This window comes from Microplitis mediator, chromosome 4 (assembly GCF_029852145.1).
Source record: "Microplitis mediator isolate UGA2020A chromosome 4, iyMicMedi2.1, whole genome shotgun sequence".
In the NCBI taxonomy this organism is placed as follows: Eukaryota; Metazoa; Arthropoda; class Insecta; order Hymenoptera; family Braconidae; genus Microplitis; species Microplitis mediator.
In genome coordinates, this window is record NC_079972.1 from 13,702,624 (window position 1) to 13,721,676 (window position 19,053).

The 19,053-nt window shown below is 29.9% G+C and overlaps 2 protein-coding genes across 4 annotated transcripts; both read left to right on the plus strand.

Moving 5' to 3' along the window:
• Positions 1-333: 333 nt before the first annotated feature.
• On the plus strand, positions 334-7,983 carry LOC130667096 (uncharacterized). 2 transcript variants are annotated; one of them, XM_057468533.1, is made up of 4 exons: positions 334-489; positions 658-793; positions 1,132-1,642; positions 1,729-7,983. In XM_057468533.1, exons 2-4 carry the CDS (start codon positions 762-764, stop codon positions 3,394-3,396), a joined length of 2,211 nt encoding a protein of 736 aa, XP_057324516.1. In that variant the 5' UTR covers positions 334-489; positions 658-761; the 3' UTR covers positions 3,397-7,983. The 2 variants fall into 2 exon arrangements, with proteins under 2 accessions (XP_057324516.1, XP_057324517.1); XM_057468534.1 differs by having other exon boundaries at positions 1,138-1,642.
• A 5,655-nt stretch (positions 7,984-13,638) lies between these two features.
• LOC130666980 (ATP-dependent RNA helicase p62-like) lies at positions 13,639-18,543 on the plus strand. Of its 2 annotated transcripts, none has more exons than XR_008989775.1 (7): positions 13,639-13,791; positions 13,912-14,001; positions 14,507-15,598; positions 15,798-15,976; positions 16,056-16,115; positions 16,716-17,227; positions 17,532-17,673. XR_008989775.1 is itself a non-coding variant. In XM_057468329.1 (7 exons), coding segments are annotated over exons 2-7 (1,689 nt in total). In that variant the 5' UTR covers positions 13,642-13,791; positions 13,912-13,999; the 3' UTR covers positions 17,979-18,543. The 2 variants fall into 2 exon arrangements, 1 of the variants encoding a protein (XP_057324312.1); XM_057468329.1 differs by lacking the exon at positions 16,716-17,227 and adding an exon at positions 17,872-18,543 and having other exon boundaries at positions 13,642-13,791; positions 17,532-17,780.
• The last annotated feature ends 510 nt before the right edge of the window (positions 18,544-19,053 follow it).

Below are 19,053 nucleotides of genomic sequence, written 5' to 3' on the forward strand. Positions count from 1 at the left end.
TATTCATTAAACTCCTGATGAATTTTTACAATTAAAAATTTAATTTCTAATGATTTCAATTTATTTTATCATGTAATGATTCCTTATCAGCTAGACCTAGATTATTTTTTATCAACCGATTGGTTGTTTTGATTCGTTACAAATTCCCGTAACTTTTATTGTGAGAATCGCCAGGGATCGAGTGGCTGAGTGAGGCGGAGGGTAAAATAAAATCTAGAAAATTCTAGAGCAAAAAAAAAGTAAATAAAATAAAAACAAAAGTACCAGCGAGCATAAAAATAATCGATTGATTTCGAGTGAATCGTATCATTGGAGGGTTTTGCGCCGGCGTTGAAAAATAACAAGCAGCGTTGCAGGGATTGGCGGATTTTAATCACGTGATCATTTCGTCGGAAGTTACGTCACGAACGGTAAACTCTAGGTAGCTGGTGGCTTCCTTCTTCTCAGTGCCTGTTAGCCATTGTCGACTCTGTCCACCGGGTTACTGGAGTAAGTGCTCCTGCATTTTTTTAAATTTAAATTCATTTTCCAAAACTTTTTTGCTCAAAAATTGTCTCTAAATCATTTCCAATCCTGACATTTCTCATTGCCGATATTAAAATTATAAATTATTACTTTTATTCCGTAATTATAAGTCTTTATTCTGATTGTTCCCAGGTTTGATAGACGAAAGCTGACATCGTACGTTAGATAAAAAAAGAGGGATAGCTGAGTAAAGAGAAAGTTACTTAAATTTGAGATAAAACAATAAGCTGTACAAAATGTATAGCAACGGTTACACACAACAAACTTCGTAAGTATAATTGTCAATTAATTATTTAAAATATTTTTACAAATTTACAAGCTCTTTAGTCTGTAAAAAAAGTCCTGATCGAGTCCATCATGGCCGGCCGTAGAAGTTTCTCGACAAGTCGCGAACTAACCGGCCATTTTGTGAATTTCTCTTGTCGCAACTAACATTTGGTGGGGAATTAATCCATTTAAATAAACAATTATCATTTTATTTATAATAATATCAAGTGAAATTTGTAATTTATTCAGCGATTATAATTTATTCGTGTAATTTAAATCAAAGTAGCCTTGACTTAAATATACTCGGCACACAGAACGATTTTCTTTGTAATATAAAAGTTTCAGGCCCAGAGGAAACAGGGACTATGGCAACAGGGGTGTAGGAGGAGGAACTTATTGGAATAGTCAACAACAAAATCCAAATAAATTCAACAACATGAATAATAATCCAAATAAAAATAAACAGCAACAACAGCAGCAGCAACAGCAATTGAATCAACAGAATCAGAAGAAAGCACCTGGTGATTTACTGAAGAAACCTGACTGGGACATGGACGCACTCCCGGCCATTACTAAAAATCTTTATGTACCTCATCCAAATATCAGAAGCCGTTCACCCGATGACGTCAACAAGTATCATGCGGGAAAAGAAATAACAGTGAAGGGAAACAACACTCCTCTACCGATTCAAGCTTTTGAAGAAAGTAATTTCCCTGAGTATGTAATGCAAGAAATCTGCAAACAAGGGTTCCAAGAACCGACGGCCATTCAAGCCCAAGGCTGGCCTATTGCTCTCAGTGGAAGGGACATGGTTGGTATCGCCCAAACAGGATCGGGAAAAACATTAGCGGTAAGTGTCCTAAGTAAATTGAGTGAGTAAATAAAATTAAACGTCAGTTCAGTGACTAATCATGATGACATTTTTTCTATGTTTAGTATATTCTCCCAGCAACTGTCCACATCAACCACCAACCACGACTGACTCGTGGCGAAGGTCCAATAGTTTTGGTGTTGGCACCAACGCGTGAGCTGGCCCAGCAAATTCAATCAGTGGCACGAGACTTTGGTTCATCATCATGCATCCGCAATACTTGTATATTCGGTGGCTCACCAAAAGGACCACAGGCACGGGACCTGGAGCGTGGAGTTGAAATCTGCATCGCCACACCGGGACGTCTAATTGATTTTCTGGAAAAAGGTACCACCAATCTGAAAAGATGTACTTATTTGGTATTGGATGAGGCCGACCGTATGTTAGACATGGGATTCGAGCCCCAGATCCGTAAAATAATCGAACAAATCAGACCCGACAGACAGGTTCTTATGTGGTCAGCGACTTGGCCCAAAGAGGTTCAAGCTCTCGCTGAAGATTTTCTTTCTGATTACATTCAAATCAATATTGGTTCCCTCACTCTTGCTGCCAATCACAATATCCGTCAGATTATTGAAATTTGCCAAGAACATGAGAAGGAGTCTAAATTAACAAATTTGTTGCGTGAAATCGGCTGTGAAAGAGGCAATAAAACTATAATATTTGTCGAGACAAAGAAAAAAGTTGATGACATTACGAAAGCAATAAAGCGTGAAGGTTGGTCGGCAATAGCCATTCACGGTGATAAGTCTCAGCCAGAACGTGATTTCGTTTTATCTGAGTTCAGAACCGGCAAAACCGCAATTCTCGTGGCGACTGATGTAGCAGCTCGTGGTCTTGATGTCGAAGATGTCAAGTACGTCGTAAACTTTGATTATCCAAACAGCTCTGAGGATTACATCCATCGAATTGGAAGAACGGGACGTTGCCAAAGTGCTGGTACAGCATACGCGTACTTTACACCAAACAATGCTCGTCAAGCTAAAGAATTGATATCAGTACTTGAGGAAGCTGGCCAAGTAATAAACCCACAATTGTCTGAGATGGCAAATGCACAACGTGGTCAATTTGGCAAGAACCGTCAACGCTGGAATCCCGCCCGTTCCTCACCAAACAACAACCCCAACTCCAGCCCGAGAGGTAACGTCAGTCCCACTTCAAGCGGCACTTGGTCCAACAACCAACAGACCAACATGTACCAGCAACAGCAACAACACAATTCCTACGATCGACAAAACATGCATCGTCAGCAAAACGGATACGTGTCACGTCAGCAGAATAATTACCAAAACGGCTACAGCCAACACCAGCAACAACAGCAGCCACAACAACAACATCAACGTCAATCAAATTCCGGTTACCAGCAAAACGGATACCACCAGTCTGGTAACAACACGTCGCCTAATTACCAGGGCGCCCAAAACGGAGGACAGAGATATCAACCACGACCAGCATATCAGAACAACCGTAACATGAATCCCCAACGTCAACAAAATGCATACGCTGGAAACCAAAATGGCCAGAATGTATATTCAATTCCACCACCATATTTAATGCCATCAACCGGTCATACTGATTCTGGAATACAGAGTTTAGTTAGCAACAAGTTCTTCCAGACAAACAGACCACCACCTACTGCCAACGCGTGTGCATACCAATCAATGGGGTACGGTCAGTTCCAAACAGTCGCACCTTACGGGTACACTTACCCACCAACACCCGTACAGCAGTGATTCTCCAATCTAAGAGGTAAATTTATCCAACTTTCCGTCAAGTAAGGATCAATTATTATCGTCAATTGCGTTATAATATTATAAAAAATACGCTTTGACAAATTTATTATTATTTTCTTTTTTTTTTTTTTTCTGTTCTTCATAAATCACCAAACGGGCTTTTTAATGTTAATTCAATATATTTCCTTCGTCTAATGTCTACAATAATCTTAATTATTTTATTTTAATATCGATATATAAATATATAAATATCTAATGCTAATAACAATAATATTAATAATTTTTTTGGTTGTTTGGTTACATTGTTGGTACTTTTCTGGAATGGTGCTCATTGGCGACTACCTTTTAGCCTTCAGTAATAACTATATATATAATAACTTAAATCAAAGTTAACACATGACAAGTTATCCAGTGAATAAATTTATTATAAAAGTATTTATTGTCTGAGGCCTACATGTTAAATTTCACGTTAATTAATTATTAAATAATCATTTATTTTTCTCTGGTAATTTTACACGTATTTATTATTTTAAAAAGTACAATTAATCCCATTACGCGGGGATCATTTAATTAAATAATAAAATTTAAATTTAAAATAATATTAATAAATGCGCCAATAATTTAAGGCACATTCCAGTCGAGTCTTGACTTTAAATGATAGCTCGATAGCGGTGGTATGATTATAATTATTATAATAATTACATTAATATATATATTAATCGTAAACAAAAAAAATATTTGGTAAATGACCACGAGTGTAGTTTTTATTGATGGTCATTAAGAATATCCTAATTATATTATATTATATTATATTGATAAATAGTAATCTCTTTGCGGTAATAATGTAAAACTATTATCTGTATGCTTTTCTGAAATGCACGAAACGTATAGAAGGGGGGTGGGTTAGGATTAATGATTTATAATGTTTATTTATAACTTTGCGTATATGCTGAAGACATTCTATTAAAAAAAGTAATTAAAGAAAAAAGAATAAGAAGCGTAAGAAAATAAATAAGGCCTTTTGCATAAAAATTAAGCTCTGCGTCCAATAAAATAAACCAGTGGGATTTTAGATATTAATAAATCTCTTTCCTCGAGACTGATAGATAATACGTCTCGTTAAACGTCTTTCAATGTCTTTAAATCGCTTGAAAAGCACGATTGACTTTTATCAAATAAATAAAAAATGATAAGTGAGAAGGGCGCGTAGTTGCATGGCTGTAAAGCTCGGTACCTTATTTTTGTATTAAATAATAATGAATATAAAAAGAAAAAAAAGTAATAAAAATAAAAGTAATTTGTTGTTAGACCAACGAATTATAAATATAAAGAGTATGTTTGATATTTATGCAACTGGCCACCAAAAGCTCCCAATTTGCACGCCCTCGTGCAGGCACTTGCAGGCTGTGGCTGCCAATTGTAAACCCAATTGTACCTGTTTTAGTTGACGCGTCTAAAAAAATTTAATAAGTGTAAAAATTTAAAAGAAGAAAAAAACAAAGGATTGATAAATTGTTTTTTTTTCTTATTTTTTATTATGTCATCATTTACGTTTAGTTGTTTTATTACTACTCTGTGAGTCTAGGTTGTTTGTAATGTATCATTATTCTGTTAAATAAGTCGCATAAAAATACTGTACTAATATCTACATATACTGCGAGGCTAACAAGCGTCAAACGCTATTTTTAATGGCTCGTGTATAGGGCAGTTCCTTTTTCAGTCCAAGGCGACTATTAGCCGAGTACTGAGTTTTTTAATTAATATATAAATACATATATATATATATAAATTAATAACAAACAAATGAGGATAAGAAACTGATGGTTTATCATAACGAGGATCCCTGCGACCAATAATTAAACAAAATTATTTACATATTATTATTATTTAAATGATTATTATTATTATCATTGCGATCCTTCATTAAAATCAAGCGTCTGATCGATAACTTATTGATTGTTCATTGTCTTTTTATTTAAGCCACGTTCTGTTATTGTGTAGTTTATGTCAGGCCATTTATTAGTCTCTATAATATAATTATAAATATATAACTTCTATACTATTATTAATTAGTTATTATTATTGTTATTGTTATTATTACTTTTAGTTAAAAGTGGTCTTGAATATTTGAACGCACAGGTCAATGTCGACACGTTGAGTCACATTTGTATTAATTATTATTAGTAATTATTGATTAATTATTATTGATAATTGTCTTTTAATCTGAACAAAAAGTATTCAATTGTAATTGTCGTATTTTTTACTTAATTTGAATTTTAGTTTCACTTTTTTCTCGTACATGACAATCGACAGGCGCTGATAAAGTTATTAAAAATAATAATAATAATAATGGAGGATAATAAATAGAGAGTGAGTGAAAAAAAAAATAATAAAAGTAGAAAAGAGAAAGTTTACAAATCGCAGTAATAAATGTAGGAGGCTGCCGTACATTAGCGTATTCTCTCTGTCGAATTTCTGATGGCACTGAATAGTTTTTTTACTTTAGAGAAGAAAAAAATAAATAAATAAAAATAAAGTGATTGAATTATTAAAAATAATTATAATAACAATGATAATATCAAAGTTTTTTATAAGTAATATTAATTAGTAATTTAATAATAAATAAAAAAAATGTCAGTTGGATATCGATGGAGAGTTTGCGCGTAGCTCTGTGATATGTAAAATGTAGCGCACAGAAAATAAAAAAAATTCTGATGTGCGACATGGTTATAATAGGGAAACGTATCTCATCAATTTTATATATGTGGTATACCATATCATGTTATCTCGATGGGGAATTTGCTGTCGACTGGTAAAAAATAAACCATACAAACAGAAAAAACAAATATATTTAATTAATTAAATAACTAATTAATTAATTAAATGATAAATAACACAGAAGTAAACGAACATTTAAAATATTATAAAAATAAATTAAGGCAGTTTATGAGTCTCCCAATAACAATTGGTACTTTATAAATAAACCAATTATTATTAAAGTTATTTTAAAATAAACAAAATAATTATGCGTTCTAAATAAGTGATGATGAGTAACTGATAGCGCGAACGTGAGAGAGAAAGAGAGAACGAGGATTAGAGCGAGCGAAATAATTAAAAAAAATCAACTTATAACAAAAATAGTTAATAGAATAAACGGGGCAACGACAAGACCTCTGCTAACTGATACTTTCTGAGTACTCCGACTGTGTTAGGTATATTAAGAATAGCAAATAATTATTTTTTCAAAAGTTATTGAGTAAAAAACACTAATGAGATGTTTTTAATAAAATAAAATAAATAATTAAAAAAAAAATACAAAAATTTAAAACGGCAGGTCGTACGTGTTAACATGGTTTTTAAAAACAACACGCACACAAAATACTTAGTGATTGATTGTTAGAAAAAATAATTAATAGTATTTTACACTACAAGGGAAGTAAAGTAAGAAATGTCTCAGATCACATGTAATTGTTGGCCGAGGCGAAGCCGAGGTCAACAAACATGTGATCTGAGGCTTTCTTATTTACTTCCCGAGGAGTGTATACTATTTTTCTCCTCGACGGAGGCGGGAAGCGGCAACTTCGTTTTGCACAGCGGGACGAAAGTTGACGCTTTCCGCCCGGAGGTGAGAAAAAAATATTATACGATTTAAAACAAACGTGTCGCTAACTGTTGAGAAAGATAGGCGTACTTGCAACATTTTTTAACGCTTAGTATTTTATACAGTTATAAATCGTGATTGCCATTTATTATTATAGTTAATTTTTTTTTTATTAATTAATTAATAAAACGTTTATTATAAATAATTAAATCTCATCGTGCCAAGCGTAACTCGGTACATTTTAAAGAACGGAGTCATTTTTTTTCTTTTTTTTTTGTTATTAATTTTCATCAAAAATTTATGAGTTAATGAATCAGACATCAGACAAATTTAAAATTATTAATAGAGTAAATAATTAATAAAATTTTTAAAAAATGCGCATTTAAAATTTTGAAATTAAGTGCATTTTTTATAAATATTTTTTTAATTATTTTCTCTATTTATTTATAATTTTAAATTTGACGTCTGCTACATTGACACTCATAAAGTTTATATTATTTTTATTTTAATTTGTTTCGCGTTTTAACAATCGCCATTTTGGTAATTTATCATACGCGTTAATATCGCGTGCGCCTCAGTATATAATGCGGTATTACCGTTGTTTTATAAATAATTATAAATAATGCTGATCTAATTATAATAAAAATAAAAATAAATTTTGATGATTAACTGAAAGAAGAAATAATTAAAAAAAGAATAATATATTAAATAAACTCGAGTACCTTAAATTATAACGCTGAGCGCTGTGATATCGCGTTTATAAACGTTTCTTATTAATTATAATAATTGTAATAATAAAACGTGAGTGTGCATAAATAACTTGTAATATTTAAAGAAATAATAAAATAATTATCTCCTTTATACAAGACTGAACTTTCGCCACGTTGTAACAATTAACAAATTGTATAGGCAATTGCGATACACGTTTGTATAACTGTCGATACATATATATGTTTGTATATTATTAAAAAAGAAAAAAAAAGAAATGATAAATAAAATAATCAATTTAAAAAACTATTAATTAATTGCAAAGCATTCTTTGTATTACGACGCCGTCCGTGAGTTTGAATTTTTAAAATATTTATAAATACGGCTAAAGTTATTAATTTATTATTTGTATTCGTTTATTTAAAAAATACTCTTCCAATTAAATTTATATATTTAAATCTCCGTTCTCATTTCTTTTTTTATTTTTATTTTTAAATAAACAACTTTCAAAGTATTAATAATTAAATTATTAATGTATCGAATACAAAGAAAAATTGACTATAATTATTGTTAAATATTTAATTGCTTAATAATTAACACCTACCTTTCTCGAGAATGTGACACGCCGGTTATTTTATATTTATAAATATATATAATGTAACTATTTATTCATTTATGGAATTTTGAATCCACTATTAATGCTACAGCATCTCGTTATCAGTAAATCGCGATTTATTTAATTAAACTAATTGATTTATAAATTAATTAGTATTATTTTTACTAACAAATAATTAAATAAATTTACAGTTTAAAAAAAAAAGAATTTTAAATGAAATTTTTTTTTTTTTTTTTCTATTAAAGTATTTTCAATATTTTCATAGATCAAACTCATCGAAACTCTAGTCAAAATCATTTATTACACTATTATTATAACTTATTATTATTATCACATACAAGTATCTCAATGTGTGCATATTTATTTATTTCCTCAAAATTCAATGGAATTAAATGGATAATTTTTTTAAAAAAATATTTATTATAAATAAAGGAAAATTTAAAAATATAATAATTAAAAATAAATTATATGAATTTAATCAGGCGAATTTAGCAGGCTTGTATATGTTTTATATTTGATACTAGTTTGTGATATATATTTAAATAAAACGAGAGTACCAAGAAGCCGTTCCCTGGTCGTTAGCCGAATGTTTATTCCGATCGAGTTAGTTATTGCATTAAAAATAATTCAATGAATTTAAAATATTTAAAAATGGATTGTAAGAGTAAATAAGCAGGGGGCAGATAATTAAATAAATTTTTAAAAATAATCATTTATTTTCTGGCCATGACATTCTAAGAGAATAACGTGATATATAAATATGGTATAACATTACGGTCGTACTGCTTCATTCAGTCCTTAAGACGTTTATGAATAAAAATAAAACTAAAAATTTGAAGTAGGGAAGAAGATAATAAATTTTTAAATTAATGAAGGAACACCCAGTGTCGTCATCGCCTTCGATATAATTTTTTTAACTTGATAATAAAGAAAAAAAGAAAATAAATATTTAAAAAAAAGAAATTTAAATTAAGGGAGACAACTCGTTAATTGCAACAAAGTCCTCATAAAAGTAAAATAAAAATAATAATAATTTTCAATTATTGATAATTAAATTAACACACTGTAAGTAATTAAAATATTGCTCTACATTCAGATTCTCTTCTGTAGGTTTCACTAAAGTGCATTTCTTGTATGTTATACAGTATTATGATAGAAAATAAAATAATAAAAACATATTGCAATTGTATTTATATGAATGCCTTATTTATTTCCTTTATCATCAATTCCTTAATTATTCCCTGTGAGTGTGAATGTGACTGCGAATAATTTTTAATTATAAATAAACAATTGAGAAGAAATAAAAATGATACCGATGTCTCATAATTTTTGGAATTCAAAACGTTAATTTGCAAAAATGAGAAAAATGATTTTTAAAAATTGCACGTATAGTTTTTTTAATTTTCTACATGTGCGTATTTATTTTTTTGTTATGGATTTGTTGAAAAAAAGCGGAAAATTTTTAATTGTTTACTAACCAGGATCATAAGTAGAAAATTTATTTATGTCCCTAAATCTACATTTTGTTCATTTATTTAAAAATTATGATGATTGACAAATGTCTGCTACATTCACAATCTTGTATTCCTTACATTTATTTATTTATTTATGTTTTTTATTCAATTATATAATTGTTCGTGATAATGAGTGTGAATGTAGCAGACATCAGACAATCGAAAAGTTCAACAATCGATATTTCTGCGAAAAAACGATTTAAAAAATTTTAAGACTCGGGAATGTATTCGTTTTCAAATTATCTTTACACGGATTTTATTCTTTTTTTCTTACTTTCTTTTTTGGAGCTATAATTTTTAAAATAAAACTTTAATGAACATTTTCAGAAATATATATCAATAAAAAAATATCAAATTAACCCATTTACATTCTTTTTAAACGAACTACAGATGACTTTTTTTTTTTTTTCAATAAAATTTATAGAATTTATATTAAGCTGTATCTATTTAAATAATGACTAAAATGAAAAAAAAAAAAAATTCATCTCTTCATTTCATCAAAATCTACAGATGAATTTTTTTAAATTATTTTTAAAATTTTTATTTCATAAGTTATTAATTTTTTTCTCATCCGACAAATTTTTATAATGACATATAGCTACGAAAAATGTGGTTTTATCGATAAAAAATAAAGGAAACATGTTTAATTTTAAAAAAACTACAAATGAATTTTCATATTTTTTTTAAATATAGATATATATATTTATATAAATTAAAAAAACTATATTTTTTATATATTAAATTCTTTAAAAGCCATTTAACCATCACAAATAACAAGTTAAATTATTTATAATCTTATTTTAAGCTAAAGACCATTTTTTGGACCCTTTTAGAACATTTTTTTAAAAAATATTATACAATATTCTGATTCAATTAAGAAATTAATAATTATATACATATATACATTAGGGTGAGCCAAAAAAACCAACCTATCGAATTTATGTCTTAAAAAGGAACTATATATCGAGAAAAAATTCTCCCATTGGGCAAAATTTTTAGCTCAATTTTAAAAGGTGTCGGTAGCTATTTGAAATTTCCCATTTAAAAACATGCAAAAAAAATTTTTTTGATTAAAAATATTATAACTTTTGAACCGTGTGAGATAAAAATTCGGCTCTAGAATATTCTTGTATGGCATTAAATTTCTTTAAAAAAAAGTCTTAGAAGTCGAATTTGTAAACTTGATATTTCGTATACTAACAGGCCATCAACGTCTAGAGTAAACAGAATCATACAAATTTAAGGTATTTGGATTTTCCAAATACTTTTCTTTTATTGTGATCGATAACAAAATATTATTTGTTACAACGTGGATATTGTTGGTGATTTCATTGCACTACATGTTGAACAAATTTTCTCGTAGTATTGATATTTTTAATAATAAAGCCTTAAATTTGTATGATTCTGTTTACTCTAGACTTTGATAGCCTGTTAGTATACGAAATATCAAGTTTACAAATTCGACTTCTAAGACTTTTTTTTAAAGAAATTTAATGCCATACAAGAATATTCTAGAGCCGAATTTTTATCTCACACGGTTCAAAAGTTATAATATTTTTAATCAAAAAAATTTTTTTTGCATGTTTTTAAATGGGAAATTTCAAATAGCTACCGACACCTTTTAAAATTGAGCTAAAAATTTTGCCCAATGGGAGAATTTTTTCTCGATATATAGTTCCTTTTTAAGACATAAATTCGATAGGTTGGTTTTTTTGGCTCACCCTAATGTATATATGTATATAATTATTAATTTCTTAATTGAATCAGAATATTGTATAATATTTTTTAAAAAAATGTTCTAAAAGGGTCCAAAAAATGGTCTTTAGCTTAAAATAAGATTATAAATAATTTAACTTGTTATTTGTGATGGTTAAATGGCTTTTAAAGAATTTAATATATAAAAAATATAGTTTTTTTAATTTATATAAATATATATATCTATATTTAAAAAAAATATGAAAATTCATTTGTAGTTTTTTTAAAATTAAACATGTTTCCTTTATTTTTTATCGATAAAACCACATTTTTCGTAGCTATATGTCATTATAAAAATTTGTCGGATGAGAAAAAAATTAATAACTTATGAAATAAAAATTTTAAAAATAATTTTAAAAAATTCATCTGTAGATTTTGATGAAATGAAGAGATGAATTTTTTTTTTTTTTCATTTTAGTCATTATTTAAATAGATACAGCTTAATATAAATTCTATAAATTTTATTGAAAAAAAAAAAAAAGTCATCTGTAGTTCGTTTAAAAAGAATGTAAATGGGTTAATTTGATATTTTTTTATTGATATATATTTCTGAAAATGTTCATTAAAGTTTTATTTTAAAAATTATAGCTCCAAAAAAGAAAGTAAGAAAAAAAGAATAAAATCCGTGTAAAGATAATTTGAAAACGAATACATTTCCGAGTCTTAAAATTTTTTAAATCGTTTTTTCGCAGAAATATCGATTGTTGAACTTTTCGATTGTCTGATGTCTGCTACATTCACACTCATTCGTGATAATGAAAGTAGCAGACATTAAAAAAACTATTTTTTCTTAAATAAATATATAAGTAAAATACTTATATAAAAAATTTTAGAACATTGCATATAAAAAATTTTATTTTACTGACAACTAATTAATTCATACACATTTTAAAAATGTCATGTCTACTACATTGAGTGTCATAATTATTCATGATACTGAAATTAGCCGACGTCTAATAATTTTTTGATTTTTTTTTTCAAAATAATAAATTATAAAAAAAAAAATATTTGAAAAAGTTGCACCTATAGTTTTTATAATTTTCTACATGTGCATATTTTTATTTTATTTTTTTGCAATTGATTTATTGAGAATAAAGTCCGGAAAGTTGTTGTCTGTCAATTTCAGGATCATAATTATTCGAGTCTTGATTCAACGTAAGGTCGTTTTTTTATTGATATGATTTTTTTTTTTTTTAAGTTTATTAAATATTAATCATTTATTGTAGTGATGTGTCATTTTTTAATGAGTGTGAATGTAGCAGACATCAGACAAATTGAAAATCATAAATCAATAGAGTAAATAATTAATAAAATAAAATAAAAAAAAATGCACTTATTAATTTTTAAATTTTTTGAACGTGCATTTTTAAAAATTTAATTTTATTAATTATTTACTCTATTTATTTGTAATTTTAAATTTGTCTGATGTCTGCTACATTTAAACTCATATTTTTTAAATAAAAACTTGAAAACTGTCATTCTGCTGATTTCAATCTCGTGATTTTTATTTTTTAATTGATTATGCTTTGGAAGAATCTAGAATTTTCTAAAATACCGAAGAGCTTTGGAATATTCTGGAATTTTCCAGAATATTCTAGACGATTCATTAATTTTATAGAATATTCTGTTGAATTTATTTACTGACACAACTTAAAAAATATTCATATTCAAATATTTAAAAATAAATAAATTGCTCATGGAAATTTCTAGAATCTTAGTTATCAATTACGTGGAAATTTAAATTATAGAAAGTAGTAAAAAAAAATAAAATTAAAAAATCAATAGTAAGTTCTTGAATTTTTTATTGAATTTCGCGCATGCGCATCTAACACCAATCTGACTCCAGTAGTACTTGATTTCCAATTTATTTCTAAAACAGAAAATAAAAAAAAGGTAAATTACTTCTGCTGAGTATAAAAAATAAATTCAAAATAAAAATTAAAATTTTCTACCGCAAAATAAAAGTTAAGTTTACAAAAAAAAATAAAAAGTGATAAATAAAATGAACAAAGAAGTGACCCGAAGGCTAACACGCAAATCAATACTCGATGCGCGAACGAGAACGAGTTAAAAATTATCTGCGCATGCCCAGCAGCTAAATTCGTGTTCTGCGCATAGAAGAATCCCCCACTCCACAGCATAAATTAAATCATTTCCGGCATCTCCGAGCATCGTTCTTTCCGTCCCTAACAGCGGCACGGGTAAGTTGTGTTCCTCGACTATTCATTTTTCATAAATTCACTGTCCATTTAAATTCCATTCATACATTCAAAGTATTCCATTAAATCATCAACTAATACTGTAATTGTTTTATATTATAGAGATCTTTGCTGCTTTTGTAACATCTTACAACAACAACAATCTAACATCTTTTTTTCGGGACAGTAAAGCATTACAACCCAATTAAATATGTAAGTTGATATTTTATATATTATTAATATTGTTTTTACAAAATTCTTATTTTTAAATTATTTATAACGCAGTTCTGTAGTTGCGAAGTAATTAATTTAAAAAATATATATTTATATAACATCGTGTTGCGTCGCGTTCTCGACTGTTCGATTGTCGGCGGCCATTACGTGAACGCATCATTATTTCCTAGGCCTCATTGTTGTGTATCTTTTAAAAATTAATTATTCTTGAGGCCTCTCATTTTGGCATGCCTCTGTCTCGTACTTCGACAGAGCATGAATGCTTGTGGGAGGTAGAGAAAATGCGCGAGCTATGCCTTCGGTGTCCACACACTTTGTCTGGATCCGTCTCTCAATGTTCGCAACAATTGACTCCATTAAATATTTTTTTTATTAAATTTAATTGCAATGGCCTTGGTCTAAAAAAATCGATATAAATTTCGTGTGCACGCAACTGCATTTATATGAGATGCAGCAAATGATAAAAATAAATTTATTTCTCCAGGACTTACAGTGGTGGTTCATCTGGTGGATACCGCAATGGCGGATCAGGAAAAGGAGGAGCTGGCCAACGTGGAAGTGCACCATCGCGCAACGGCTTTGGGAGCGGTGGGGGTGCTGGCGGAGGTAATAGATTTGGTGGAGGCCGCGGAGGTAGCAACGGTGCATCCGGTGGACGCTTCGGTGGCAACAATCGCGCAAACAACAATAATCCAAAGACTGCTGGCAATAGTTTGAAAAAACCAAACTGGGATTACGAGAACTTGAAGCCTTTCAAAAAAGATTTTTACATTCCACATTTAAATGTTTCCAAGCGTAACTACAATGAAATTGACTCCTTCAGACAAGAGAAAGAAATTACTCTTAAGGGAGAGAAAATTCCACACCCAATTCAAACTTTTGACGAGGGTAATTTCCCAGACTACGTAATGGAGGGAATTAAGAAACAAGGCTTCACTGAGCCAACCGCAATTCAATCTCAAGGTTGGCCAATCGCGATGTCCGGTCGTAACATGGTCGGTATTGCACAGACAGGATCTGGAAAAACTCTCGGCTACATTTTACCTGCTATCGTACACATAAACAACCAGCAACCTCTGAACCGGGGTGATGGTCCAATCGCCCTAGTACTCGCTCCCACGAGAGAACTGGCCCAGCAAATCCAGACTGTAGCCAACGACTTTGGTTCTCTATCTTACGTCAGAAACACATGTATTTTCGGTGGAGCACCGAAAGGCGCACAAGCGCGTGACCTGGAACGCGGTGTCGAGATCGTCATTGCCACACCTGGAAGACTTATTGATTTTCTCGAGCGTGGCACAACCAATCTGCGCAGGTGCACCTACTTGGTACTCGATGAAGCTGATCGCATGTTGGACATGGGTTTTGAACCCCAGATAAGAAAAATAATTGAACAGATCCGACCAGACAGACAAGTGCTCATGTGGTCCGCCACCTGGCCAAAGGAAGTCAGAATGCTAGCTGAAGAATACCTCGTAGACTACACCCAATTGAACATTGGATCTCTTTCCTTGTCAGCGAACCACAACATCTTGCAAATCGTGGATGTATGCCAAGAGCACGAGAAAGAGGCCAAGTAAGTTTCACTATTTTAATTTTAAAATATTTATCTTGATTTATTTTACATGATGAATTTAACTTATGAAGTGACGTGATTTTAGACAATTTATTTTACCTCTGAGAAGATCTGATAATTTTTAAACAAATTTGTCTTGTTTAAAAAAATTATTTAAATGATATCTTTTTGCTGATTAAATTTTTTATTTTGTCTACAGATTGGGAACATTACTCCAAGAAATTGGTAATGTTAATGACGATGGCGGAAAAACAATAATATTTGTGGAGACTAAGAAAAAAGTTGAAAACATCACAAGAAATATTAGACGATACGGCTGGCCCGCCGTATGTATGCATGGAGACAAATCTCAACAAGAACGTGATTATGTTCTTAGAGGTAATTATTTAAATAAATTGATTAATTTATTAAAAACAATTTTTTGAAACTTGTCTGATTTTATTTTTTATCTTTACAGAGTTCAGAAACAAAAAGGGTTCGATTCTTGTAGCAACAGACGTTGCTGCCCGTGGACTTGGTAAGATTTTAGTCTGGCTCAATTTAAAACGCGCCGTGTTTTTGAATTATTTATTTTCATCTCGCGATGGGTGGGATCGTAACATTATTATCAGTCTAATAAATTCAATTTCTTGATAAAAAAAATTCATAAATTTCAATGATAATAATTTGAATATAATTAAGCGGGAAACATTAAGCGGGTGGGTGGCGATGTAGCACAGACTGGTTATATGAAGTTGATGCCTGCTCGAGGAGTTGATTTTCGAGTTGACGTATGAGGCGCCGCAAGGTGTTTCAGGATTAATTTTTCGTGTCAAATGCTTCGACTTGTTCATTTATTTATCGTTCATTGACAAAGTATTACTAACATACTTTTTTTTTTTAAACAAATTCAATAGGAAATTTTCTTCCAGGGTTTGATTTAAATTTAAAAACTAAATTTCACTAAATGAACACTTTTAATTAACACCAATTAGTAATCCCAAGTGTAAGCTGGGGGGAGTTGAAGGATCAGAGTAAATCAGTGTCGAAGGATAAGAAACGAAGAAGCGGGGAAATAGAAACTAAGTGTGGGCATCTTGTAATTTATTTTAATCAGTCTGGTTGTCTTTTGTTTCAGAGGCACATAATGCACAGATTCTGTTGAGTGTGCGATGAACGAAAAATCTAAACTAAATATTTATTTGAATAAATAAAAGAAAGTAAAATGATAAAAGTCATAATCAGAACCATGGCTCACTCAATGTCTGTGCTCTTTTTATTAAGAACTATATACTAAAGTGATATATAGAGAATATGTACATGCGCATAATGCGTTCGTTTTATAAAACATGTACTTATTAATGTGCCTCTGTGTACGGCCTGTGTACCACGCAACTATATTGTGGTGCGCGGGTATTGTCGCGCTGGTTGGCTGAAAGGGATATTTAAATGGCTATTGATTATCACGCACACGCCGTTAATAGATCAATATTATCAGCCGGTGCGAGACAACAATCTATTGATTTTGCTACTATCGCTATTTGTGAGAATATATAGGAGTGTCAATCTGAACTTGCATTTAACTGTTGTACAACGCCGAGGAAGTATACTTTAGCGCTTACATCGAATGCAATGTTCAGCAATGATATGGTTTGTACTCTTTAAATATCAGCTACCATTTCATACAAATCATTTAATCACTCTTATTTATTTTTATTTTTTTTACTTTCATTATTAACAGACTTGGAAACAATTAGCTTTTTTTATTATCATTTTTTTTTTTAATACTTTGCCCACTAGCTAGATTTGAATCTCTACACTTCATTTCTGCTTATTATTTAAAACAAACAAACGTTTATTATAAATTTATATCAAAAGTTAAACTTCTAACACGGTTTAATTTTAGCTTGTAAGTATATTGTGTTTGCTAACGTTATTATTTGTTGGGATGTAGATGTCGATGACGTTAAGTATGTGATCAACTTCGACTATCCATCTTCGTCGGAAGATTACATTCACAGAATCGGTAGAACAGGACGATCACAATCTACCGGAACAAGTTACGCTTTCTTCACACCACAAAACAGCCGACAAGCTAAAGATTTAATAAACGTACTCAAAGAAGCCAACCAGGTCATTAACCCCAAGCTAACAGAGCTTGCCGGTAAGACTGGAGGACATGGAGGCGGCTATGGACAAAGAAGTAAATTATTTTTTATATTTATTATTTTATTGGAAACAATTATTGAGATTTTATGGTTGATATTAATTCAAAATTTATTATTTTTCTTCAGATCGTTGGGGATACGGTGGTGGACGTGGAGGCGGACGGGAAAACACCTTCTCCGGAGTACACAAGAGATTCGAAGACAGAAGCAACAACTACAACAACTACAGTTGATTTGATAATAATTAAATAAAATGACCGGAACGTTAACCAAAATATAAATGCGTGGGGATTTCATTCGTCGTATTCGAGAATTTAATTTCAAGTCTAAAGTCAATTGGTCATCTTCCCGCATAGGTTACAATGCGTTCGCGGTCATCCTTTTTTTAATATTTAAATTTTTTTCTATTTATATAAAATAATTAGTTCGTTCACTTCGCCACGCGATGGCAATAAATAAAAGATAAAGTTCAAATTTAGAGGTGGTGCGTTTATCTCACTTTTTTTTTATTTTTGTTTAATACTAAAAACAAATTATGACGTTTGTTTTTACTCAGAACTTTGTTACAAATATCTATTTTCGAAACATAAGAACTGTTCGTTTTCATTTAGTTTGATACTTTTAAATACATTTAAAAGATACTTCAGTATTCATTCCAAATTAATGGGATGGCTTAATGATCCATATGATCATTAATTATCTTCTTTTGTTATTAAAGTGTATTCAATTATAATAATAAGAGTGGCGAAAGTAAAAATAAAATATATATCAGATAAAATATCACTTAAACATTAACAATCAATGTAGATTTTATTTACCTTCAATAAATAATCCGCTTGACCTCAAATTATCAGACAACTTTTATTTATATTTTTCCTCAACAATTCACTTGGGTAGAAGTTCTATTTGTGGCTACTGCTTCATTTTTTGGACAACACTTAATTGTTGTTGCGTATTTTACAAATTATTTTATTTAAATTATTCAAGTAGCCAAAAACGATACCTCTGCCCTATTAATATTTTATTTATATTTTTATTATACGATTCTAAAACAGGCATTTAAAAAAAAGCAGTTACTTCGTTTATTAAAAATTAATTCATTGAAAATTATTTATTTTTACCGATGACGATTAATTCTGACAGTATCCCCACTTTTTAAAAATATGCAATGACGACTGTCATAAGCGTATTATAATTTTATTAATTAATTAAAGAAAAAAAGAAACTTCAAATCTTAATTGAAAAGAAGACAACTTGCAATGTCGCTAAGATATATAATTTAAAAATGAGTGCAAATGTAATGAGCGT

Coding starts and splice junctions, on each gene's coding strand:
- LOC130666980 (XM_057468329.1), top strand. Junction 15,977..16,055: donor ACGTGATTATGTTCTTAGAG/GTAATTATTTAA, acceptor TTATCTTTACAG/AGTTCAGAAACAAAAAGGGT. Junction 17,781..17,871: donor AGGCGGCTATGGACAAAGAA/GTAAATTATTTT, acceptor ATTTTTCTTCAG/ATCGTTGGGGATACGGTGGT.
- LOC130667096 (XM_057468533.1), top strand. CDS start 762: ATGTATAGCAACGGTTACACACAACAAACTTC. Junction 794..1,131: donor GGTTACACACAACAAACTTC/GTAAGTATAATT, acceptor GTAATATAAAAG/TTTCAGGCCCAGAGGAAACA. Junction 1,643..1,728: donor GATCGGGAAAAACATTAGCG/GTAAGTGTCCTA, acceptor TTCTATGTTTAG/TATATTCTCCCAGCAACTGT.